Below are 26,861 nucleotides of genomic sequence, written 5' to 3'. Positions count from 1 at the left end.
AAATGTTGAGTGAGTCTGAGATAAAGGAGCATAGAAACAGCAGCCAGGTGAAAAAGCTACACTGAAATTTTCCTGTACTGCGTTGAGGTGGGGAGCAAGGAGTGTAACAGCAATGATTTGATAATGAAGCTTCTACATTTAGGCTACAAATGTCCTAAACTATAAAACTGAGAGGAAAATAAGAACTTCCATAAGTTCATAATGCTTACTTTGATTTTGCCACCAAATTCAAGAAGTATACATTCTCCAAACTGAGACACAGACGGGTAAGAGAGTGACTCAGTCAAACAAAGTGAAATTTTGCAGCTTTCATAATTTCTAAGAGATGACACACATGTCAAATACATACCTGGAATAGAAAATAAATGCTTATAGTGAGCAACATTTTAAGGTAGCAAACACGAGTTACAAATAAGCAAACTCAAATGCTAAAAAAGTTACGATAACATGCTAAAGAGCTTGTCACTGTGTCTGACACATGAATAATGCAATAAACAGTAACTATTAATGTATTATTATTAAAACTGTACAACATATGTGCAGTTGCTCAAATTTTCCAGGTAGAAAAGCAGTCTAGAGATGGCCTGTGTTTTTCAGAAAGAGAACAGTCTCTCTAAATTGATGTTGAACATATAAACGAACATTTTCACCTGGAGTTGGGAAGCCAGAGTAGACCTGGACAAAATAAATCAAGTCATTACCACGCTGGGACACCAGACCAAATAGCCATGCACAGTCATACTCATTGCTGGAGCTCAGTGCTCTCCTTGTGCAAATAGAAAGCCTCTGCCCATTAAACAGCTCTTATTATTAACACAGTAGAATTTCTAACTGTGTTACAGGTGAGAGCTCTGTTTCCATCCATGTAGTCTGTGTGAATATGTGTGTGTGGAGGTATTTAGGTATATATATCAATGTGTCAGATGTGACTTTGGGTTCAGGAAATTAAATGCGCCTCTTTATCATACATTAATAAATTTCTAGTTAAATTTTATTCCTAAAATTATTTGAGATATATCAATATATTTGACCATGCCTGACCACCACTGAAGACCAAATTCAGTGACAGTAGATAATAAACTTTGGAGGAAGTGAGCAATGTTCAGAGTAAAGACAGAAAGGAATTAGTATATTTGAACTACTGATTCATTCTTTCCTTAGAGTCATTAATTATTTTGTTTCTTTATATATATTAAGTTCAATCAAGTTTATCAAATTTTATCCCTCTACTGGTTTGTATAAAAGTAACAATCTTCACCACTATTAATAAATCATGATAAAAAGCAAAATTAATCACAGTGTTTTTCACTGTATGCTTACATGTGATTTTCTGTGCAAAGATCTTTGTCACGGGTTCTATGTACACACAGTCATGGGATGGATGAACAGTTCTTCTAAAGATCCCTAGAAAAATGTCAGCCTCTTTGTAATCTCTTGTATTTTACATGATTAAATTTTTTTAAATTTTGGCCTAATCAACTTAAATTATTATAGGTACAATTTTGTGAAATACAGAATTAATGAAATTCAAATTTTATGGAACTATAATTGACTATAAAATAGGTCTAATATGATTCTAATTGGAAATATTCCACTGTTCCAGATTTCATCCATTTGGTGCTATCATTTGGAGGTAAAGACACTACCAATGGTATATTTGGTTCTAATTGATTTTCTTGGTTCCTTGCTTAATAGAGAGTCCTGACACATCTTGAATCTAAGACTATACTCTGTAGAATTACAAGGGTATACTCTCAATAATGTAAAGAATTCAGCTCTGAAATCCAGAATAGACCAGAAATTTCTAAGCATTTATAAAAAATAATTTATAAAATGCTTAATTTTCTCCAAAAATTTCTTTTAGATCAGTGGCCATTATCATGGTATGCAAAGGGTGGTTGTAGGTTTCTGACAGATATGGAGGATTTCTTTAATGAAACATAAATACGAAATAAGTATAGTTTGAATTGGAATTCATTCATCCCTTCATTCAGTGTTCCAAGTGGAACTCTGTTCCAAGAATGTGTTTCACCATTGGGCATGCAAAATGAAGGAGACTAATTTCTTCCCTTCCGAAGAGGTCACAATCGCTAGAAAAACAAGCTTAGAAGAACTATAACATTTCTTTATCATCCATTACTTTGGTTAACAGTCCTCTACCCTGGATATGGACACGCAGAATTTTAATGATAGATTCTACTAATGAACTATGATCTGTTTACCCATCTCTTGATGGACAATTTCCATGTCCCACTGTCACCTCTTCAAGAGCACTTTCCAGTTTGATATTTCAGCACTATCTACAGATTTTTGTTTGCCATTTATATATACATCCCTGTGCAGAAAATAATTAGGGAATGCACCCAACAGAGGATATTTGGGTCTGAGTGTATTAGCTATCAGGCAGTGTTCTGATAACGAATTTGCATTAAACTATATTAGAATGGTATCGGTAAATCCTATTGGGATAAAAATTGGGCTAAAAGACTAGAAAAGGGGAAAACAATGTGCCAAGTGATTGGGCATTGACAGGAGGCAAACACCAAATTTATAGTTGGATCTGACTTCACTTTAAACCACAGGTTATTTGGGGCTTACCAGTGGTTAAAGAATTCACCTGCCAATGCAGGAGACCCAGATTCGATTCTTGGGTTGGGAAGATACCCTGGAGGAGGAAATGGCAACCCACTCCAAGTATTGTCTGGAAAACCCCACGAACAGAGAACCTTGGCAGTCCATGGGGTTGCAAAGAGTAGGATGTGACTTGGCAATGGAACATGCATGCACAAGTTATTTTAACCAAGACTTTCAAGTGTGGCACATCATTAAATCAAGGCATATTCAAAAGTGCCATGCTATGCAAAAGACAGGAATGTATTATAACCCATGCCACCATAACTTACAAAACGGAAATCTGTTCACTTGTGATTGTTGTAAAAACTATGTGGGAAAAAGAACTGTAGACCGTAACTTGCTAAACAATATCATAATCTCCTCATAATAATCTTTAATGTAATACTTCAGCATAATGCTAGGTGTGATCAGCAAGTTTTGATGATCTGTTTATTTTGCAATTGTAATCATTAGCTTTATAGAGATAGTTAATGATGAAATCAGAAGATATGAAAGGTTATGATTTAGTAAAATTTCAGGATGCAAGAAGACTCAACACCTATAAGCCAATGGAATGTAGGCAATATAGAAGATGGGACCTACAGCATTAATCAGATAGAATTAACAGCATTAATAGAAAAGCCCCAGAGTAAAGACTGAAAACAGAAAATAACTCTAAGGGAGACAGAAGGAAGCTAGTATAAGGATGTCATTTCTACTCTATACTAACAACACAAACAGGTTGGAGTCCAGTTTCAAATCCTTACTAACTATGACCTTACCTGTAAAGTGAAGATATTGTCAAACACATCTTACTGAGTGATCGAAAAGCTTAAATAATACACAGCAAAGGCACAAAGTGAACTGTTGGGAAGTTAAAATGTATGGATAAATAGAACAAATCAGGAAGAGAGCAAGCTTAAAAATAGGACAGATACCTGCCATGATGTAATATATTAGAATGTGAAAACATTAACATCATAAGGATCTGTCCACTACTGAATCATGATTAAGACTAAGATTCTGCATCATATACAATTTTGGAAAGATTACATACTTGAAACCTTGGTCACTTTCTGTCCAAATAGCTGACTTCATTTTGCATTAAGCTCCAAGAATCTCTATAGGACTATTTCAGATCTAGATCCTCTCATCTATAATAATCCCCACAACAGTGATTCAGATCAATGAGAGACAAGTTTCTATGAGTCTCTTGCATTTCTGAGCATCTTGCAGGCAAGGTACTAACTATCCTTTGCTCCAAACTGTCCACTGAAGTTTGCTTGCGTAGAGAATGGCTCTGGAAGATAGAGCTAATGTTTCTCCCTCTGAGGAAAAAGAACACATCTCTAAAAGATTTAGAGTCCCTAAGATCAGAGTTCTTGTAACATAAGCTATTGTGTGTGCAGGTATTATCTAGCCCTCTTTGCACCATCCTATAGGAATTGGGGCTCAGAGAATTACATGCTGATATCCCGGCAATTGCTAATGCTGTATTAAAATTAACTTTTCTTCATCTCTGAATCAAAGGTCTTGCATCTTCTACCAGTATCCATTAAACTGCAGCAGGCCAACTTATTAGCTTGCACGTAGGATAAAGTATCAGACTCCTCAAAATTCTTGACACAGATTTTCAGGATAAATATACTCCCTTGAGTAACTGGTGAAAATGTATGAATATGCCATTTCTTGGATCCCCTGAAGCCGATTCACACACTGGTATAACACTGATGGACCATGGGTTAAAAATTCCTGCCTAAGTTAGGAGAGGTCACACTCAATTAGAGTCTATCATAAGTTTTGTGACCGTGTATAGACTAAATCTGCTTTCAAGTGAACGACAGCAAAATACAGCTAGGCGGTAACATCTGCCCTTGGAGCCAGACTTAGTAAAATGAACTTGAGAAGAAGTGGGGATGGGATGGATCTTGTTGAGTCTGTTATAGTTTGGTTCAACCCAAATCTAAACACCTGCTGCAGATTCCGTTCTACAAAGAACACTATAGCCATCTATAAATTCCCCATTTAAATTCTATTTCAGTACTAAGGGGACACTTGCAACCTTGGTGTCACAGCCTACCACCCAATTCTAAATCTCTTCTCTTTGTACTAGCTCTATACCAGAGACTTTTAATTAGAAAAGAAAAAAAAATGGTTCGCAAGGAAAATGTGTACACCTCCTGCATTTAACTCAGCTTATGACATTTCCATTTTTACACTCAATAATGTGAGAAAACTAACATTATTTCTAAAACAATGTCATGATGAGATGCTGCTAAAGTTTCAGAAGAGATATTTCAAAGTGTTGACCGACATATCTCTTAGAGGGGTAAATATGTGTGGTGTGGAGAGACAGGCAAGAACATGAAAGATTCTCTGTGTTCTACCAATTAAAGTCTTGTTTATTAGTATTGCTTCCTTTTAAAAAATGAAAGTAAGCTTTACTCCTAACTATAAATTGTTCTAATCAGATTGTCTCCTAATCAGTTCAGCTCATTCATGTCCAACTCTTTGCAAACCCATGGACTGCTGCACACCAGACTTCTCTATCACCAACTTCTGGAGCTTGCTCAAATTCATGTCCATCGAGCTGGTGATGCCATCCCACCATTTCATCCTCTGTTGTCCCCTTCTTCTCCTGCCTTCAGTCTTCCTCAGCATCAGAGTCTTTTCCAATGAGTCAGTTCTCCTTACCTAGCTACTAGGAATCTCCTAATACCTAGCTAAAATCAGCTTTGAGAAAAAGTCTCTGATGAGTAAAGAGGGAGAGACTGGAGTTACACAAGTCCAGTTTACACCATACCATACTTTTTTCTTAAGTGTTTACATAGCAGAAAAATAGAAAATTGCCTCTTGAAGTACAGAGTACTTTTAGGAAAAATATTTTGATCAGTGGTATTAAATCATCACTGAAAAGCATAATACCCTAAGGAGATAAAGTACTCTTAATCTCTAGATAATATATAGAATACATATTTGGATAATCTATATTAATTTATATTATCTTTAAAAAGTTATCTTCTTATGGTATCTATTAAACACATTAATTGGAAACATTCAAAGAAAACAATAAATAAGTGACTGATACATGTATTTAAAAACTCATTAATCTAGGGATTTCCCTAGTGGTCCAGGGATTAAGACTCCATGTTTCCAATGATCCCTCACTGGGAAACTAAGATCCCAAATGCTGCCTGGCCAAACAATAAAACAACAACAAAACAAACATATATTTGTTCCATATATACAACATATGGAACAAAAATATATATTTGTAACATATTAAATTAAAAAAATTTTAAAGTCAGTCTATCAGGAGCAAGAAATCTTATCCAATCATAAATATTTATTAATATATCTGTCTACCCTATGAACAGGCTTCCCAAGTGGCACAGTGGTAAAGAACCACCTGCCAATATAGGAGACATGAGTTCGATCCCTCGGTCAAGAAGATTCCCTAGAATAGGAAATGGAAACCCACTATAGAATGACTTGCCTGGAAAATTCCATGGACAGAGGATCCTGGCAGGCTACAGTCCACAGGGCTGCAGAGTCGGAATGAGAGACTGAGCACGCACACACACCCTATGTATGTATGTATGTATGTATGTATGTATGTATGTATGTATGTATGTGTATGTGTGTGTGTATACAGTCACTAAGTCATGTCCGACTTTTTGCAATACCATGGACTGCGGCATGCCAGGCTTTCCTGTCTTTCACTATCTCCTGGAGTTAGCTCAAATTCATGTCCACTGAGTCAGTGATAGCAATAGCAAGGAGAGATAAGACATTCATGTCCACTAAGTTGGAAATACAACAAGGAGAGATAAGAAAGCCTTCCTTAGTGATCAATGCAAAGAAACAGAGGAAAATAATAGAATGGGAAAGACTAGAGATCTCTTCAAGAAAAGTAGAGATAGCAAGGGAACATTTTGTGCAAAGATGGGCACAAAAAAGGATAGAAATGGTATGGACCTAACAGAAGCAGAAGATATAAAGAAGAGATGGCAAGAATACACAAAAGAACTAAACAAAAAAGATCTTCATGACCAGATAACCACAATGGTGTGATCACTCACCTAGAGCCAGACATCCTGGAATGTGAAGTCAAGTGGGGCTTAGGAAGCATCACTACAAACAAAGCTAGAGGAGGTGATGGAATTCCAGTTGAGTTATTTCAATCCTATGTGCAGATGATACCACCCTTACGCAGAAAGTGAAGAGGAACTTAAGAGCCTCTTGATGAAAGTGAAAGAGGAGAATGAAAAAGTTGGTTTAAAACTCAACATGCAGAAAACAGATCATGGCATGCAGTCCCATCACTTCATGGCAAATAGATGGGGGAAAAATGGAAACAGTGAGAGACTTTAATTGGGGGTTGGCTGCAAAATCACTGTAGATGGTGACTGCAGCCATGAAATTAAAAGATGCTTGCTCCTTGGAAGAAAAGTTATGACCAACCTAAACAGCATATTAAAAAGCAGAGACATTACTTTGCTGACAAAGGTCCATCTAGTCAAAGCTATGGTTTTTCCAGTAGTCATGTATGAATGTGACAGTTGGACTATAAAGAAACCTGAGCACCAAAGAATTGATGCTTTTGAATTGCGGTGTTAAGAGAAGACTCTTGAGAGTCCCTTGGACGGCAAGGAGATTCAGCCAGTCAATCCTAAAGGAAATCAGTCCTGAATATTCATTGGAAGAACTGATGCTGAACCTGAAACTCCAATACTTTGGCCATGTGATGCGAAGAACTGACTCATTTGAAAAGACCCTGATGCTGGGAAAGATTGAAGGTAGAAGAAGAAGGGGACGACAGAGGATGAGATGGTTGGATGGCATCCCCAACTCAATGGACACGCATTTGAGTAAGCTCTGGGAGTTGGTGATGGACAGGGAGACCTGGTGTGCTGCAGTCCATGGGGTCACACAGAGTCAGGTAAGAATGAGCTGCTGAACTGAACTGAGTCAGTGATGTCATCTAATCGTCTCATCCTCTGCTGCCGCCTTTTCCTTTTTGCCCTCAATCCCTCCCAGCATCAGCGCCTTTTCCAATCAGTTGGCTCCTAGCATCAAGTGTCCAAAATACTGGAGCTTCAGCTTCAGAAGCAGTCCTTTCAATGAATATTCAGGTTGATTTCCTTTAGGATTTACTGTATACCCCCAAAACACTAAACCAGTTTAACTTTACAAGTAAAGAAGAATTAGAAGGAAGCTCCTTTGAAAAACAAGGTTAAAAATAAATAAATAATTGTTGCTGTTACCTCACTACAGAAATTTATTCTTTTATAAATGTTTTAGGAACACACAACATTTTCAGGGGTTAGTTATTCCCCTAAGCACTGGCTTGTCCATCAAATATTATATTAACTTCTTTCTTTGTAGTATATCATCTGGTTTTGAAATATTTCCGAGTTGTTCTACTGTCTTGATTGAATTTAACCAACAAATGTATTTATCACTGAACACTTCTAGAGTTTTCCTTCAGCATTACACTGAGTCATGTGCATAATATGTCACTTTAAAATATAACTTAATACAGCCTATTGCTTCCTCTGCAATGCCCCTCTGGACATTCTTGCAATAAGAGTTTCTTTTAAAAGATGTTTTCATAGAAGAAAAATACTTAGGTATCCTATATTTTAATGATGGAAACCTGCTTGGCAAGCATCACATTTGATCTGAAAACTTTAGTTTATTTAATAGTTTTATAAATAAGGAATATATGTAAATATTAACACCATCAGAATAAAAATTCACATAACTTAAACTCATTATTTTGTATCATACATTCATGTTATTTAAATCATGTAGTCACATAATTTTATAGCAGGAAGGAAATGTTAGCAACTCAATATACAAATGAAGAAACTACATAAAACAGAACTTCCTACAAAGATAACAAAAGACTGACACAAGTCACCAAGACTTACGCCATTAGCTGCTATTCTACTAGAATCAAACAAGCAAGTGGCCGATGGTAATTCATAAAGTATTGCCCTGACAATCTCGATATATCCACGGGCTCCTGTCTTAAGTATATGTTTATTATCCCTCACCTAGAGCCAGACATCCTGGAATACAAAATCAAGTGGGCCTTAGGAAGCATCTCTACAAACAAAGCTAGAGAAGGTGATGGAATTCTAGTTGAGTTTTGCAAATCCTAAAAGATGAAGCTGTGAAAGTGTTAACACTCAATATGCCAGCAAATCTGGAAAACTCAGCAGTGGCCAGAGGCCTGAAAAAGGTCAGTTTGCGTTATAATCCCAAAGAAAGGCAATGCCAAAGAATGTTCAAACTACGACACAACTGCATTCATCTCACACACTAGCAACGTAATACTCAATATTCTCCAAGCCAGGCTTCAACAGTGCGTGAACCATGAACTTCCAGATGTTCAAGCTGGATTTAGAAAAGGCAGAGGAACCAGGAATCAAATTGCCACCATTCACTGGATCATCGAAAAAGCAAGAGAATTCCAGAAAAACTTCTACTCCTGCTTTATTGACTACGCCAAAGCCTTTGACTGTGTGGATCACAACAAACTGTGGAAAATTCTGAAAGAGATCTGAATACCAGACCACATTACCCACCTCTTGAAAAATCTCTATGTAGGTCAAGAAGCAACAATCAGAACTGGATATGGAACAACAGACTGGTTCCAAATTGGGAAAGGAGTACGTTAAGGCTGTATATTGTCAGCCTGCTTATTATTTACCTTACATGCAGAGTATATCATGCAAAATGTCAGGCCAGATGAAGCACAAGCTGGAATCAAAATTGCTGGGGGAAATATCAATAACCTCAGATATGTAGATGACACTACCCTTATGCCAGAAAGTGAAGAAGAACTAAAGAGCCTCTTGATGAATGTGAAAGAGGAGAGTGAAAAAGTTGGTTTAAAACTCAACATGCAGAAAACTAAGATCATGGCATCTGGTCCCATCATTTCAGGGCAAATAGATGGGGAAAAAATGTAAACAGTGAGAGACTTTATTTTGGGGGCTCGAAAATCACTGCAGATGGTGACTGCAGCCAGGAAATTAAAAGACGCTTACTCCTTGGAAGAAAAGCTATGACCAACCTGTCATATTAAAAAGCAGAGACATTACTTAGCCAGCAAAGGTCCATCTAGTCAAAGCTATGGTTTTTCCAGTAGTCATGCGTGGATGTGAGAGTTGGACTATAAAGAAAGCTAAAAACCGAAGAATTGATGCTTTCGAACTATGGTGTTGGAGAAGATTCTTGGACTGCAAGGAGATCCAACCAGTCCATCCTAAAGGAGATCAGTCCTGAATATTCATTGGAAGGACTGATGCTGAAGCTGAAACTCTAATACTTTGCCCACCTGATGTGAAGAACTGAGTCATCTGAAAAGACCCTGATGCTGGGAAAGATTGAAGGCAGGAGGAGAAGGGGACAACAGAGGATGAGATGGGTGGATGGCATCACCAACTCGAGGGACATGAGTTTGAGTAGGTTCTGGGAGTTGGTGATGGACAGGGAAGCCTGCCATGCTGCAGTCCATGGGGTCACAAAAAGTCAGATATGATTGAGCGACTGAACTGAACTGAATGGAACACTTCTTGCTTTTTGCCTGCCCTCTATTGTACACAAAATCTGACATTCCTTGGTACAGCTTGACTTTCAGGACTCTCTAACTGACTTGCACCCTAGCAGTTTAAATATCCTAGTCTAGGGATGTTCTAGAATTCCTCTTATAGTTATCTTTTACAATATACAAAATCACATCAGCTAGAGGATGGTGCTACTGTCATAAAAAGGGCTATGTCCCAAGTCATTTGTTTAAGCTGCTATGCAGCCACATCAATACCTCACAGAAAAGGGCCTTTGGAAATTCTTAACATTCTGAAGATAAAATACAAAGGTATGACACAGCTCTTTCTTTTTTGCTAAGACTTTTCTGTCTTGTTAGTAGTTGTTTGCATCAGATAAGAAGTGACTGCTAAAAGATATACTTAACTTATTATAGCTATAAGCTTCCCTGTATTAGTAGGAAGAGACTCTTTTTATTTTTACTTTTTTTTTTTTTTTTTTTTTTTTGGCCATGCTGTGTGGCTTGTGGGATCTTAGTTCCTCAACCAGGGACTGAACCTGGGCCATTGGCAGTGAAAGCAGAGAGTCCTAACTACTAGACCACCAAGGAATTCCTCTACTTTATTTTTTAAATGATCGCAATTTCTTGTCCTAAAAACCAAAAATAATGTATGAGATTAAACCCTGCGGATGAATCCATGTCCTATAGCAGTATAGGTTATGGGATAATATGCCTTCATAATACCTTCTGCTATCTCTGTTGCTAACTATAACTCTTGCATATATAATTCCATTATACTTTTATAATTCAAGGTTTTGAAATGCTTTTGAACCATTAATATATTTTCCTGGTTAAAATTCTTTGAGATGTTCTTAACAAGAGTCTTAGATAATGAATTTGGGCAAACTCTGGAACAGTCTTTACAGTATTATCATTCTCATTAATTTTCAGAACTACCCACTGTGTTGAGATGATTGTCATGGGCCTAAGACTTCAATTTGGCTAAATATTTTTGCATATATTTCAACATATAAGTAACTACCAGATGTTTAAATGTTAAGTTCATATGGAAGAAATGGTTAAAAGTATTTATTTTTATCTCACGATTTCTTTGTAACACTAATTCTCATTTTACTATTTCCTTATGTATTTCACTATTTCCTCAATATTTTGGTCTACAATGGGCCAATAACTCTAAAATCCCTTCAAAGACAAAACAATCCTTTAAAATATTTCAGAATTTAAACCATTTACTCATGTATAATATTTAATATATGCAACATCGCTAATTTTTTAAAAGAGAAACCTTATATAGTGATTCACCTATTACTTTAGTAAAATATACAGACTTCATGTAAAGCACAGGATTACACTTTTTTTTTTTAACAGAGTTTTCCATTTATATTCTTATTTGGCTTTAGCAACCTGATATATGATTCTGCCCTAACCTGTCAGAAAAAAGATGGGTAGGAGGCTAAAAACAATATTACTTTTAAGAGAGTTACTGCAGTACACAGTTCTGTACTTTCATCCAGTTTATTCGTTTTTCTTTGCCTCTTTGGTTATCTCTGAAGACTGCTCCTGTTTCCATTGTTTCATCCTTTAGCATTCACATATCAGAGCAATAAGTATTTCATTACTGGTTTATCTGTCCAGAGGCTTGAGAAGCGGTAACAATTAACCCTCCCTTCACAGTGATTGATACAGGCTTTGCTTTCAATTTGTTCCACTACACAGATCATGAAATTCTGAATGCAATCATCCTCATTGACCTACACTTTCAAACACACGGCTACAATGAGACGAAAGTAATTATTAAAAGGAACACAGGACTACTGAGATCTGAAACAAAGTCTTTTAAAAATCTGTTAGATGACCTTCTGGTAAAATTGGCAAATTCTGATGTTAACAAAAATGATAGCTTTGTGTCCCTGTCTGAAAATATTCAATGCAAGCTGATCAACGTATACTGTGGTGATTGTACTGACTGCAGTGTATACTTCGAAAATACAGAAAGCCATTTTAGAACTGTTACAAAGTAGAGATAAACTGTCAACACTGTAGCTTAATCTGCCTAATTTTTTTTTAAGGAAACTAAACTTCCTGCTTTGTGTATAAATGATCAACATTGACCAAAGCAAAGAATCAAGACTGGAAAAGCAATCGCTTTATTCTATAAGAAGACTTACATACCTGAATCCTACATCTTCCCTCTCCTCCTCCCTTTAGATGAAGATTCACAGTAAGAAATGAATACATTTTTCACAAAGTCTGAAAAATAGCTTCAAATAAATATTAATCTACTGCAATCGATATATATGAGGAATGGAGAGGGCCGAATGGGAGAGTGGTGACTACAGAACTATATTAAAACAAGGGTTGCAGTTAAAGAAAATCAGGGTGGAAAGCAAGGCAGCAGGCCTGAGGCTCTAATCACAGAGCAGAGTGATGGAGATGAACCAATACTGCATGGATTAGCAATGAATTATTTTGAACCGTAATCATATGGCTGCACAGAAGAGAGGCGAAACTAGCCATTACTCATAAACTGATCTACTGATTTCTTGAGAGAGGTGGGGGCGGGGGGATGAGAACAAATTCATATGCTAAACTAATTCAGAATAATGAAAACCTAAAGATGCAGTTACACTTCAAGTTACATTCTATTTTTAATATCTACCACATACTACATAATATGGGGTATTTACAGTAGAAACTATAAAGTGCTTGGATTCGAAAATCCAACCATTTCTTCTAAGATTAGGATGTGAGATATTTATGCCACTCTGTTTTTTCTTGTCCAATAAAACCATTTCTGAATACCTTTCATACCCCCAAATATAAAACACTAAAGTATTTCGTGATAAAGAAGAAACAGTACTCAAGGAATTAACTTCCTTTGGATAATGGGAAAAAATCATACCAAATGAAGATTCGATTGTTAGAACTAATTTTGTTAGGAAGAAAAAAAATCAAAACTGCTGGTAGCAAGAGATTCCTGAGATTCTTATGAACAGACTGTTTAAATGAAGAGCACTTTAATCAGTAGAGGAATCCTCACGTTTCTAATGTCTTGCTGTGCATTCTGCAGGTTATAGTAGCAGCTGGTAGAGGTCATATATCTTTTGTGAGCATCCCAAAAAGGCTCACTGCCAGACTGTTAAATTATGAATAAGCAATGAACAAAAGAATGCAGATACGGTGGTGACAAGATAATCCAAGCAAATTTATCTATGACAAATTTCACAGGATTAACAAATTACATTTACACAGAACAATAAAAATGTGCAAAAAAAAAAAAATGATGAGCCTACTTTTCCTTAAAGCATTAGGAAAACAAAAAGTCACAAATCCTCTGCATATATTTAAATTTAACTTGATCTAAAGTAAGACATTTATAATATATTTAAGATATCTTTGTAACATTTTCCCATTTTAGGTAGATATACACAAACTTCATATACTGGTTTATATTTCATATATGTTACACTGTAAAGAATATATATATATATACATACACATATATATATTTGGCTTATATATAAATCATATATACAAACAGTGAAATCTACAATAAATAAATGTCATCCCATTCATATACATGAAATAGAATGGATATGTTTTTAAGAAACATATTTTGAGAAATTTATTTGTGTAATTTGTATAATTATTTGTGTATTGTATAATTATTTGTAATAATTTCAACTAGTACAATACATATTAGCTACCAAAATATCCTTATTCACTGATGCCTCCATTTTCAAGGACCAGAGAGAGGGGTTCTGAAAACAGTTTCAATCATTCCACTTGCTCCTACCAAAACACTGCAGTCTTTTTGAGTAAAGTGCTTCTTCTGCACGAAGTTTTTAGAACTAGTGCCCTTTTCTGCAGTGTTACAATAGCAGAAAAGAAAATTCACAGTTGGTGGAGGGGATTGATTTCAGCTATATTCATTAAAGATGACCCTTAATCCAATATTAAACTTTTCTTTATAATAAAATTATTTGTATTAATCTTATAAATGAGAAAAGCCCCAGTCTATCAGATAATAAGAAATTACTGAAATGACCTGTGAGTCCATAAAGTGTTCTTAAAATGCTATGTGGCATTGCTTTCCAAAATATGTGATATATATTTAAGTTTTAATGTTATAGACAACCTCCGTACCAGAGTCAGAGCCCTTTAATACTGCATTGGTATACTGATGATAATAAAATAATGCTGTTCAGTCACTAAGTCGCGGCTGACTCTCTGTGTTCCCATGGACTGCAGCACACCAGGCTTTCCGGTCCTTCACTATCTCCAAGAGTTTGCTCAAATTCATGTTCATTGAGTTGGTGATATAATTTATTTTAAGATGACTTGAATGCTGTTTTAAATTTTGTAGCCTATTTTTCATTTATACTTCCTACTGTCTGTTGCTTTTAATCTTCAATATTTTAGCAAAACATTTCTCTAAATGAGTCCTTTCCAACATCTCACAAGTCAACCTATCCTTTATGTAAACAAGAAATTTTCTTAACGTGAAAGTGAATGTTTAAGTTACACAAAATACTCAGCTCTTTCAACCACAAATACTCAAGCACTGCTTATTTAGTCCTTTCAAGCCCTGAAATTCCTATATTTTATTCTTTTTTTGAAGAAGCTATTTGGTTGACAGTATTGCATCTAAAAACAGGAAGATAAATGTGGTATGCTTGTCTACTCCCTCAAATCTAACATATGTTCTACAAGGAGCAGTGATTAAAGTCAGATGTTACAAACTTTCATAATCTTCAGTCACTAAGTTGTGTCCAATTCTTTTGTGATCCCATGGCCTGTAGCCCACCAGGGTCCTCTGTCCATAGGATTTCTCAGGCAAGAATACTGGAGTGTGTTGCCATTTCCTTCTCCAGGGAACATTCCTGACCCAGGAATTGAACCCATGTCTCCTGCATTGGCAGGCAGATTCTTTACCACTGAGCCGCTAGGGAAACCCTTTCCAAAAGTATAGCTTTTATCAAAGAAATGTTACATACCAGACCAACCCCTGTGATCCCCCCCTACCCTGCATTAGAGAAATTAAAATGTTCTCAAGACTTTCCTTTCTTGAATGTCACAAGTGTGTGAACATCCAGGAGGAGAGTGGGGGGAGCTAAATGATAACTTATCACTTATGTATTTACTGTGGTCCATTTTTAAACATGTTTTTAATTAAATGAGTTAATTAATATATGTAAAGCCCTTAGAACAGTACCTGGTACACAGTACTATATAAATGCTTGCTGTCATTATTTTAATGCCAGGTAATTTGGCAACAGGCCAACTTCCACAAGCCCTTATACATCTCAAAAGAATATACAGAAACACAGGCAGTGAAGTGTACTATGCTTTACCCATTCAGTGGCAAAACTATCCCAAAATAAAAGTCTCGGCTGTAGTCTTTAGATTAAACTGTGACACACTCTGAGGCAAGAATAACAGGAGTGGAAAAGGTCCATGAATACTTCACAGTCTAAGACCAAAGAGGCCTATGTATATGGCAAACTGATGCTTCAGAAATCATTCAGTGAAAAGTCTGCTGATAGATAGCTGTGGAAGGAAGGAAGTGAAAGTTGCTCAGTCATGTCTGACTCTTTGCAACCCCATAAACTATACAGTCCATGGGATTCTCCAGGCCAGAATATTGGAGTGGGTAGCCTTTCCCTTCTCCAGGGGATCTTCCCAACCCAGGGATCGAACCCAGGTCTCCCACATTGCAGGCAGACTCTTTACCAGCTGAGCCAGAAGGGAAGCCCAAATAGCTGTGGAGATTGCCCACAAAACTACCGGAATGTTAATGGTAGAGTGAGAATAATTCACTGATTCTTTCTCTCACTTTACAAACACCGTTTTTCTGAACTTCTCCAAACATGTGATGAAACACCAAGAAGCAGAGATCTAGTTCACTACTCGGCACACACAGTCTTTCTGCCATAAGAGCTCTCTGGCATGGGCTCAGAAATCCCTGACTCTGGAAAATCTGAAAAATGCAGGGCCCCTCCACAGTGCAGTTAAGGTCCTACATTTCTACAGAGACAAACCTGATTTCAGTCTCTACTCTACCACCTTCTTTGGGAACAATATGCCTCTGTTTTCTCATCCATAAATGGGGGTATTAGCACTTCCCTTGTAAGGCAGTGGGGAAACCAATGAGAAAATTACTAGGAAATATTTAATATTTGTTGCAAAGGGCTTTGAAACAAGTAATGTCCAATAAATCTTTATTATCATATGTGATCATTTTCATTTTAAAATCCCAAAGATCTTTTTAAATTTTTTTGCTATTAATTCATTTACATTATATAACATCTTTTCTTTCTTTCCCCCAAGAACCTCTAATTATTTTACAGTCCTTAGCTGCAATATTTTACAAGCGGAATACCTGTCCCCCCAGAACACTAAGCTAACAGAAGTCAAAGGAGATAAGGAGCCTTTTTTACAGGTCCATGAATTCTCTACTTTCTACTCTTCCAGAAAAGGGTGTTTTCTGGCCCTTGATAATATTCCACATATCCAATATATGGACAAGTCTATAACTAAAGCAACTGTTCTTACAAGGTGTATTATTCACTACTATCTTCAGCACAAGTCAGGACGGTCCATTGCAGAGGTTCAATAAATAAAGCTGAATGAACAAACCAATCAATAATTATAGTCAAGGCTCACAAGCAGTTTGGACAATGGCAACGTGCGATTTTCATCTTGCCTCTCACGATTTTGTACACGAGACCACAAGTATGCCAATTAATTCACCAAAATATTATGCTTCAGACATGTACACAGACAACTTCAAGTGCTGTTTAATCTTGCCACTGCCCTAGTAATTTCAGCTATAGTAGTAGTCACTTTCCTCTTACTAAGCCATGCCCTGTTTATGCACTACATTTTTACTAGTATCACTGCAAACTATTCTATGTAAGGTTCTATCGAACTTATTAGTGCAAACGTCCTCTTGACATTAATGGGGCCCAGCGCAGTAAAAATACCATTCAGTTACAGTTGGTTTATTACACTGCCCAATGAGGGGAAAAAAATAAGAAAGAAAACAGGCACTATTTACTATAAAAACACTAACATCATTAAACGCAAAGCAAACATAACTGAATTTTCCCATAAATTTGGGAAGTTCTTAGCTAGTCATAGTACGGATTTCAATATTTAAAGTTTTACATATTCCATTGTGTACAACTTTGGGAACATTTAAATTTTTAAATTAATATTTAATCACGTGAACAACTAAAAATTTTAACAGCCTAATCCTTCCACTAGGTATCAGCCTTATCCATCGTATGCAATTAGGAAATGTTGATAAACCACTTGAAATTAAATTATAAGCCAAGAGCCATGCAGAATTTTTTTTTAATTAATTCAAGAGATGAATGCTATAATACAGAAAAAGTAGCCATGTGAACATAACAGGGGAGGGGCTAGCTCTGCTCTCACGTGTGTTTAATTTTCTTTAAATTTAGTGAGTGGCATTCTGCATAGGAAAGGGGAACACTGGAATTGCAGGAAAAATAAGAAAATAAAAATAGACTATCTAAGAGTCATTATTAATAGTAAAGCACTTAAGGAAATGTATTAGAAAAAAACATTATCAGAAGTGATTTAGATATCTCTGTGACATAGCCCCTGCAAATACCCTACAAAATATAAAGCTCAACAGCTTAAAAAATATCTCAATAAAAGCTACACTGCCTAAATGTTCCCCCGTCAAAAAAAAAAAAAAAAAAAGTACTGCTTTACAAAAGCATGTACAGTATAGAAACCCTTGTCATAGAAAACCATGCCACAGAGCAGGGGACCCTGGACATCAGATCCCATTTCAAACAGATGCAATTTTAACATGCCAGTGGATCCCAAACTAAGATCTGGGCCAGAGCAAGAGTTGAGAGGTTTATAGAAATTCTGGCATTCCCATAAAACAGATCTATTGCAGGTAGGAGCAACAACTGTGTAGAAGAATTTGGGGGAAAATTCAAACTTCATATTGCCAAAAATACCAGGCTGTTCCAATTTGTACATCAAATTTAAATTGCAATATAAATCTTCCCAACTCATTGCTGAACAAGATAGTAATTTCCCACAACTTTCAGTCAAATATAAAAGTCATATTCTTAAGAATATTTTTAAAGACCACAGGGGCTAAAACTTTAATAATAATACCACTAGGTGCTTTAAAAAAAAAAAAAAAAAAACCTCATGTAACTTTTTTTTTTTAACCAAAAGCATCCAATAATGTTGGATTCGAGTTTGCTCATAACAAATCAAATCTAGTAACAGGCATATTACAGATTTGAAGTAGCTATGTGTCTCTCAATTTATAAATCAGAAATTGGAAATAGGAAAGGATGCTGTAATGTGGGAGGGTCCTACATAATAAAGGTCTTTATAACTCCTGGCTCCTGAGCTATACAATCTAATATCCTCTCCGGTGGTTCTGTGATATGCCCATGCATTACAGTTCTTGTTGACAGTCTGTTGCCTTGGAAATATTTCATTATTTCAGTTTTTCCATTTGTAGACCCTTGGCCTTGTGATATGAAGGCCATCCTATTTCATATTTTCGATTATCATTTAAGCAATCTTGTGGAGCTATTTATATATAAGCAAGTGTTAGACAACGCATATCATCATTTATCACTCTGTGTTTAAGCTTACATTGTAGAAAGAAATGCCTCCAAAAAAGTCTCCACCACCACCTTTACTTTTTAAACCAAAAGCCCTGTGCTACTGGAATATGCTTTGCAAACCAGCCTGGGCATATCACATGCTTGACACTTCTGTCTAATTTTCTTGGTTTTACATCCACGTAGTGGAAAAACTCTGTGGTAGTAGTATATAATTTGCAGCCTACTGGAGTTTTTTGTTTGTTTGTTTGTTTGGTTTTGTTTTTAATCAAAGGAATTTTAATACACAAGGTTTTCAACTTGTTATTTCAGGCTCCAAAGAGACACTTTCTGCGTGTATGAGTCAGAGGAATTTAAGGATAACTAAATAATAACATAAGACATTATCAAGAAAAAACTTCTTTTCCCAAAATTTACTCTGTAAACATTATTAGGAGGAAATTACTTTTGTACTGTATTATTAAACTCAGGTCAGAGTTTCTAAACAAGAAGCCAATTCAAAAGATTTTTTTTTTCTCTCTCTACAAGTTTTGATACTGGTATATGTGAAAAACAATAGAGATAGTGTCCATAAAAGCCTTTAAGAAGTCAATGATTTGGAAACCATGTTTTAAGTAAATGGGAGGAGGTCACTTAATGCATGTCCACAGAAAACCATCTTTTGTAAACATATTTCTGTTCAACCATTACAGAGAAATTACACTGCTAACCAACAAGTTCCAGGCACAAAGTCCACATAAAGGTGAAGTGACTACTTAGTTGAGCAAGTAACTATGAAAAATAACCCCTCCTGAACCAACCGTCTGATTTCCCATTTCTCATTACAAAACCAAATCAAGGAACATGTGTAATGTTTACACTCAAAGTGTTAAGAGCATTTTAAACCCTAATAACAAAGTGAACCCTCGGGGCATAAAACAACTGTTTGGATTATGGGCCAAGTTTGTGGTTATTACTGTTTGAAACATTTAGTTTATAACTCCTTTCTTCCTTTCCTCTGTATCGTCGCTCCTTCTGCCCGTACCTCCTTAGTACTCCTCCCTCTCCCTACAGGTTAAACCTTCTCAGATCCAACCTTTAAAATGACAGCATCCGAGCTGAACAAGAAGATGCTATTAAAGGGCATTAAATTAAATACAGTATATCCTCCTACAACTTCAATCAGAATTTCAGACCAAGTGTTATTTAGTTCAGCTCTCAAGTGGAGCAGAATAACAAATCGCGCACTTTGATTTACCTTCTTCGAATGCCAAATGGAGACAGGTGATAAAGAACGCGCTCATGCACAGGCTATGAAGTTTCCTCTAGAAATTAATTCTATCTTCAAGATTCCTATCTCAGAGAAATTCCCAAAATGGCACACAAATAGGCCTCTGCTGGAGAGATTACTGGGGCCATCCCAGTAAATACATTTACTACCAGAGGACTGGGGAAGAAGGAGGCAAAGAAAAGGAAAGAAGGGAGGAAATCAATTATAAACTTTTGACTTCGAAAAGTATTCATCACCATGTTAAATACGAAATAATTATTAAAAGCTTTGCACAAATGCTCTGAAAAGCAATTTTTCTACCTACAAAATAAAGTACTTAATATGTGAATTCCCATAAAACACTTAAGACTAAATGTTCCTTTTAGCTTTATGAGTTGTCAGGTAGTTAATGCTAACCATCTTTAACATCTTTAAAAGCTGAGCTGTGTATGATTTACTCCCAGGTACATGACTTATATAGAAATTAGCTAGAGTTTAGAATGAGTCTCTTACGTATCTACTTGAAATTATTTCCTTAATCCTGACAATTCTGCGGTCCCTACTGAATAAAGGAAACAAGCAATAGTGCAAGAGAAGTTTTCTAAGGGAATAGCTTGTTTAAATATCTCCTTAACAACTAGATGGAAACTACAGGTTAAATGCTATGTTGTATCAAAAATAAAAATGCCCATGTCAAAACAATTAAATCTTGCTACTATGGACTTCCCTCATCTTTTCAAGTTCACTTAAGCCTGTGAGGAAAGTAAACATCGCTGGTTGGGGGCCGGGGGTGGGGGGGAATGGACACATCTAACCGCATTTGTTTTCCTCGGGAATCAATGGGTAACATTTCATACTTCCTACTGAGCATTTCCTTTTCTGAGACAGAGAGAGAGATTCACTTTGCTCAAACCAATATGCTATATGCAATTAATGTCATTAACGCTGCCAATTAATAGCAAATAGGAGTCCAAACAAAGTAGGCTGGGTGGACAGCAGGAGGGGAAAACCACGAGGGGCGGAGGGGTGCTTAGTTACTCTGAAATCTAACAATGCCACTCACGTAGGACAGTTAAGGAAATTGTGAAGACAAACTCCCGTTCCCTTTTGGCTTCGGTGTAACTAACTTCAAACAGACATGCTCGGCTGAGCTCCCTGCCTGGATATGCAGTTCTCCCCTGGAACTTTTTAAAACACAGATCCGCAAACAGTAACTAACGGGACAGAGATGTTCCAAGTGTTGGCACATTTTGGATCTCGCTGTTGGCTGGCTCATTGGGACTGAAGGGTTTTCTTCTTTTTTTCCTCGGGGGTAAGGGGGTGAGGGGGGTGTGGAAGAAGAGAGTGAATAGGAGGCAGTGGAGGAGAACAGAGGGCAAAAGCAGGAGACCTACAAGTTGACGAGGCTGGGGGCGGCAGGCCGGGCGGCGGGGAGGCGGCCGCGCGCCTCTCTCCGCCCGGCCCGGCCTAGCGGCTCCGCGCGGAGACAAGCCCCTCCGCGACACCGTCCGGGCCTGGCGCGAGCTCCGCGCTCCCCGCCCCCGGCCTCCTCCTCCTCCTCCCCTGCTCGCCAGCCTGCCCTCCCCCTCCCCAGCCTCATTCCTTCCTAGAGAGCAGCTGCCAAGGGACCTGCGGCGGCCCCGGGGATCCCCCGGCCCCCCCACCCGCACCGCTGCTCCCCGCCACACGGCAGCCCCTTCGTTTTTGTTTCTCTCTTTTTCTTTTTTCTTTCTTTTTTCTGCTTTTTCTTTTTTTTTTTCTTTTCTTTTCTTTTTTTTTTTTCTGTCAACGAGTCACTCCATTCGCCGAGCCGAGGAGGTGCGACCGCTCGGAGAGCCTGGCGCCGCCGCCGCCGCCGCCGGAGAGCCCGCTCGCTGCCGCAGCCGCCGCGGGCGGACAATGCGCGCGGGGACCGCGGAGCCGCCTGCCCGCAGACCGGGTTCCCGCGGGCTCGCGGCCCAGGAGGCGGGCTGCGGAGCGGGGCCCGCCACCTCGGCGGAGGCGGCGGCGGCGGCGGCGGCGGGAGCGGCCGCCCCGGCGGCAGGTTCAATAAACAGAAAAGTGTTACCGTTCTCGCCTGGAAGGATCCTGCTGAAAGCTGGGCTTGGTGGGCGCCATCTTCCTGCTATTTTTTTTCCTCTCTTACTTTTTGCCTCTCTCCCCACTCCCGGGGCGGGGGGCGTGGGGAGGGCGGGGGGTGTGCGTGTGCGTGGGGTGGCGGGAGTGAGTGCGGGCGTGCGCTGCGCTCAGCGGCGGCCGGGCGGGCGGCGGCCGTGGCCGTGGCCGTGGCCGTGGCGGCGGCGGCGGCGGCGGCGGCGGCGGCGGCCGTGCTGCTGAGGCGGGGAGGCTACGGAAAAGTAGAGGGGCCGGAGCCTCGCCGGCAGCCGGCCGTCCCCTCGCGCCGCCGGTGCCTCTCGCCGCAGGTCGCCGCCTCCTCCGCCGCCTGCGCCTTCTCCTCCCCCTGCTCTCCGGGCGCCGCCGCCGCCGTCCATGCGTCGCAGAGCCCCCGCGGCCCGGGCCGCTCCGGCTCCCGAGACATGCCCGGCGCGGAGACAGGCGACCGGCGGCGGCGGCGGAGGAGGAGGGGGAGGCGGCGGCGGGGGGGCGGCGGGGGAAGGCGGCCGCGCGGCCCCGCGGGCAGCCGGGCCCAGGGCCCCGCCGCCGCCGCCTCAGGGTGCTCGCCCTCGCGCGCCGCCACACCCCCCGCCGTCACCCCCGCCGCCGCCGCCCCGAGCCGGCCGGGTGGCAGGTGGGGCACACACCCTCCCGGCGGGGGGCGGTGGGGGGCCCTAGGCCGGGAGGGGCGGGGAGCGGGGGAGGAAGCGCAGGGGGTTCCCAGCTTGACCGCTGTGAAAGTATTTCTGGGCATTTTCCAGCTGCTTTGCTCCAGAGCGCTCTCTCGCACGCAGACACACACCGCCCCCGCCCCCCCCTCGCGCGCGCTCTCTCTCTCTCCCTCTCTCCGTGTCTCTCTCCTCTCTCTCTCTCGTTGGGGGACTGGGAAGCTCGGCTGCCGGCGCAACAACGCCACTCAGTTGCAGTTTCGAACACTTCCCTTCTCTGGAGTATCGCGGCCAGGAGGAAGGAAACAAGAGAGAGAGGAACTGGGAGGCCCACGGCAGCGGGCAAGGCAACCGGGCGTCCCGGGCGCGCCTTCGGGGACAAGCGGGTGGGGTGCGCGGGCGGAGAGGCCCGGAGAGCCCCTCTGGGCTGGCGGAGCGGCGGCACAGGCTACCTTGTGGCTCGGGCGCTCTCAGCAGCATTTCCAAGCCCGGAGCAATCTGCATTATTCACGCCTGTATCAAGTCTGCAGACCCCGGGGTTCACAAGTGAATCCCCAGGAGTTTAAACGCAGTTAGATAAAACGCTTCTCCCACCTGGGCACCTGGGACCAGACCGGACTTCGGGCCCTCTGGGATCCAGCCTAGCCGCGTCCTTATTTTACAGCTCAGAGAGGCCTAGAGATAGGGCCACTCGGTGCAGGGCCAGTGCTGGAATCTATTGCCTAGGTAGCCCTCGGTCAGAGATTTTTCTCCACGAAACCGCTCTGCCGGGTGTGGGCAGCTTTTTAGGCAGAGACTTGGATCAGTCATGTGTCACCCAGGAAAGTAGAAAGGACTCCCAAAGCATTTCTACTCTGAATAAATGAGAGCCAGACCGAAAACATCAATTCTAGGAGAGGCTTTGCATTTTACTTTAAACTTAAGAAAAAACAGACTCTCAAAGAGGTCCCATTCACTGCTACCATTTCACTATAGTGGGGCTGAGAGTCAGAAACTTGGAAAACCCAAGTGTGTTTCATGGCAGACGTGTTTAATCTGCATGATGATGTTCGAGTTCTCTTTGGAGTACACTCTACAGGTAGGAGAAGATGAGAGTGATTGAAAAATGAAGTAGAAAGTGTTAAGTACAAAATATACATGGGCTGGAAGACAGAGGGAAAAGTTGCCTGCTTGGAAGTTCTGGCTGCAAGACAGTCAGCTTAGGGCGTTTCTACCAAAAGATGACAAATGAGAGAAGCTTGTATTCTCCCAACAGGTGACTCTCTGCTTGAAAACCCCCTTATGCCTGTCACTTCCTCATCAAACTCTCGGAAGGAAGTTAATGCTTTTTTTTTTTTTTTTTTTTTTTGGTAAAATGATGTTACCATTTACTATATATAACAGACATATCCAGGTCTTGAGGTGGAAACTAAAGTCTGCCCTTCACAGCCCCTACTACCTAACAAGTAGGTGGCCTACATTCCCAATAAAATTCCAGAGGACAGGGGACTTGTGGCTAAGACCATGCCAATAACCTTCTAGCCCTCCCCCATGACTCATCCCCCTTTCCCCAAATTAACTAAAATTAAAGGTAGTAACAGGTGTCATCATATCTGAGTAATGAAATGGAGAGCTACATTTTTCACAGCTAGCACCTTCTCTTCTGTCAACATGAGAGAACATAAAAAAGAGAAGGGAACACGACATCCCACAGGCTAAAGTTTAGAGTTGATTCTTTTTAAAGCTTTAATCTTTAGAACTGCACTGGGATTCAGAAACTTGATAAAGTGGCCCCAATTCAAAGATGAACATGGAAGCATTGCAGCGCTTTCAGGGGCAGAGTTGGGGACCATGGAGGATTACCCTTGGGTGCTGCTGACTGGCAGGCAATTGGCCGTGGGAAGATCTTCATGGTGACAGACACCAACACTCCAAGAATAAACATAAAAGCTGGAAATTCATGACCACTTCTTATGCCCAGTTCATGTCTTAAGGGTTACTTGAAGTTCCCCGGAGTTCCCTGAAATCGTCCAAAGGCCTTCTGACATTTCTGACCCTTAACTCCCTACTTCAGAGACCACACTATTGTGACTACTGCCTGCACTTCCTAGTTAAAGTGACCGATGTATTCTATTGTCATTTAAATGTTTTATAAGTGACAAAAAAAAAAAAAAACTATACCTGAATCATGAGAAGGAAAAATCTAATTCCTTCCTGGTCCTTTTATATTTGAAAAATTCCCAGATCTTTTGTATTAAAGGTTCTTGTAATCACTGAACTAAAACAAGACTAAAATAATTTTTTAAATCTCTTTAATGAAATAGTCTCTTTTTGACTTATTTTTAAGACTCTTTTTAAAACTTCTGACAATACTCAGAGAATATAATGAAGTTCTCTACAGAATATATGCAATACAGGGCATCAACTTGGAAAACATTCAGTGTGTTATGCAAAACCTGCTCTGGTCGCTGAGCCATTGGTTAGAAGGCACAAAATATGGCAGTGATAGATTATCTTAACCTTTTCAGTTTAAACACTGTTGGTTCAAATCAAAGGTTCTCAAATCAATGAAGTTTGAAATACAAGGTAAAAATAGGAGCTCTTATTTGAATTATGCATTGTGTATATTTTAAGTTAAATGCCATTGGCAAATCTCTCAGATGTTTAATCGTGTGCAATCTGGGAAACACAAATATTTAATTTCACACTTTCATGTGTTTTTTTTTTCTCCCATCTCTTATGAAACTGAATCCCACAAATGGGAAGCTTACCTTTCATACTACATTGTTAGTTTTTCTCAGGGCATTTTTGTGGATTACATTTTTGATAAAATCTTGAAACATCGCAAGTTGTCCTTAAGGAAAAACTTCAGGGTTCTAGGGCTGTTGGTGGTGCTGGTGGTAATATTTTCCCCCTTTCTTTCCTAATTGAATCAAATGATGTTTCCTATTTCAATGTCACACCCATAATTTTTTTTAAATCTATAAATGTTTGAAAGAAATGCAAACAAGAAATACTTGAAAACTTCCTTCTTACCACCTAACCTAACTTTGTAAAATTTGCTTCCTAACTTGTATCTCTGAATCTTATCATTTGCATTATAATACGTTTAAAATGAATACTTAACAGCGCCAAAGAGACTCGGATTTCTTGCTCTATTTCCCTGTAGTAACAGGTGACAAGATAACACTATTATGTAGAATTGCAAGTCTACAGCTTCTCCTGAAAACCGTTCCCATTCTGTTTGGAAACAAATGATCAATCAGCCTCAGGTGATCAACTGCCCCCTTGGCTGCCCGTCAGCTCGGGTCCGCACCCGGCAGAGGCATTGAGAAAATTCCGCTGAAGGGGACAAGGATCCCAAAACTTTGCAAAAGCACCTTGTGCTGTGTCTCAGACTTCGCTGTAACTCCTTGGCTACGCGGGGCTGAGACTCTGGATTTGGGGCCATGCAGAACGCACAGGGTGGTTCGACTTCGCCGGTACACTGAGTGCCTTTCAGTCTGAATTGTGAATGATTATTTTTTTCTGTCTTATCTATAGAACGAGGGGCAAGCAAAGTGAGCCCTGGCGATGTGCATGTGTGTTGTAACGCCAAAACAAGAGGCAAAGTGAGTCCCACCCCAGCATCCCAGAGCGGGGGACACTATCCCAGCCCAGGCGGGACTACTCACCGCTGCTGGTAGGACGTGATGCCCTGGACGTTCTGCGGGGTGCCGTTGGCCGCGGCGCCGGCCCTCCCCATGCCCGCGCCGGCCGGCACCCCCGCGGCCGCCCCGCCGGCCGCCGCGGCCGTCACCTGCACGCTGAAATCCGGAAATATTCGGATCATCGCCGCGGCTTCGGCCCCCGGGCGCGGCGGCTCTGGGCTCGGGCTGGCGGGGGCTCGGGCTGGGGCTCGGGCGGCGGCAGCAGCAGCAGCGCGAGCAGCGGCGGCGGCAGCAGCGGAGCCAGGCACCAGCCTGCAATCCCATTAGTGAGCCGCGGCCACTGTGCGCGGCGGAGAGGCGCTTTGATGTGCGCGC

General features: G+C 40.2%; 1 protein-coding gene across 5 annotated transcripts in view; it reads right to left on the bottom strand.

Annotated features, from left to right (window-relative positions):
* Positions 1 to 26,598, bottom strand: part of NPAS3 (neuronal PAS domain protein 3) — a 959,897-nt gene extending 933,299 nt beyond the window's left edge. For 4 of the 5 annotated variants that reach the window (XM_018066432.1, XM_018066433.1, XM_018066435.1 and 1 more), the window contains exon 1: positions 22,143 to 22,260. In XM_018066432.1, coding sequence (XP_017921921.1) covers positions 22,143 to 22,192 — 50 coding nt within the window. In that variant the 5' untranslated portion in view covers positions 22,193 to 22,260. Of the gene's footprint in view, positions 1 to 22,142; positions 22,261 to 26,510 lie in introns of those variants that run through there. The other variant, XM_018066431.1, reaches the window with a different exon arrangement.

The sequence above is a fragment of the Capra hircus genome, chromosome 21 (assembly GCF_001704415.2).
Source record: "Capra hircus breed San Clemente chromosome 21, ASM170441v1, whole genome shotgun sequence".
In the NCBI taxonomy this organism is placed as follows: Eukaryota; Metazoa; Chordata; class Mammalia; order Artiodactyla; family Bovidae; genus Capra; species Capra hircus.
This window is presented reverse-complemented; position numbering and strand designations above follow the sequence as displayed.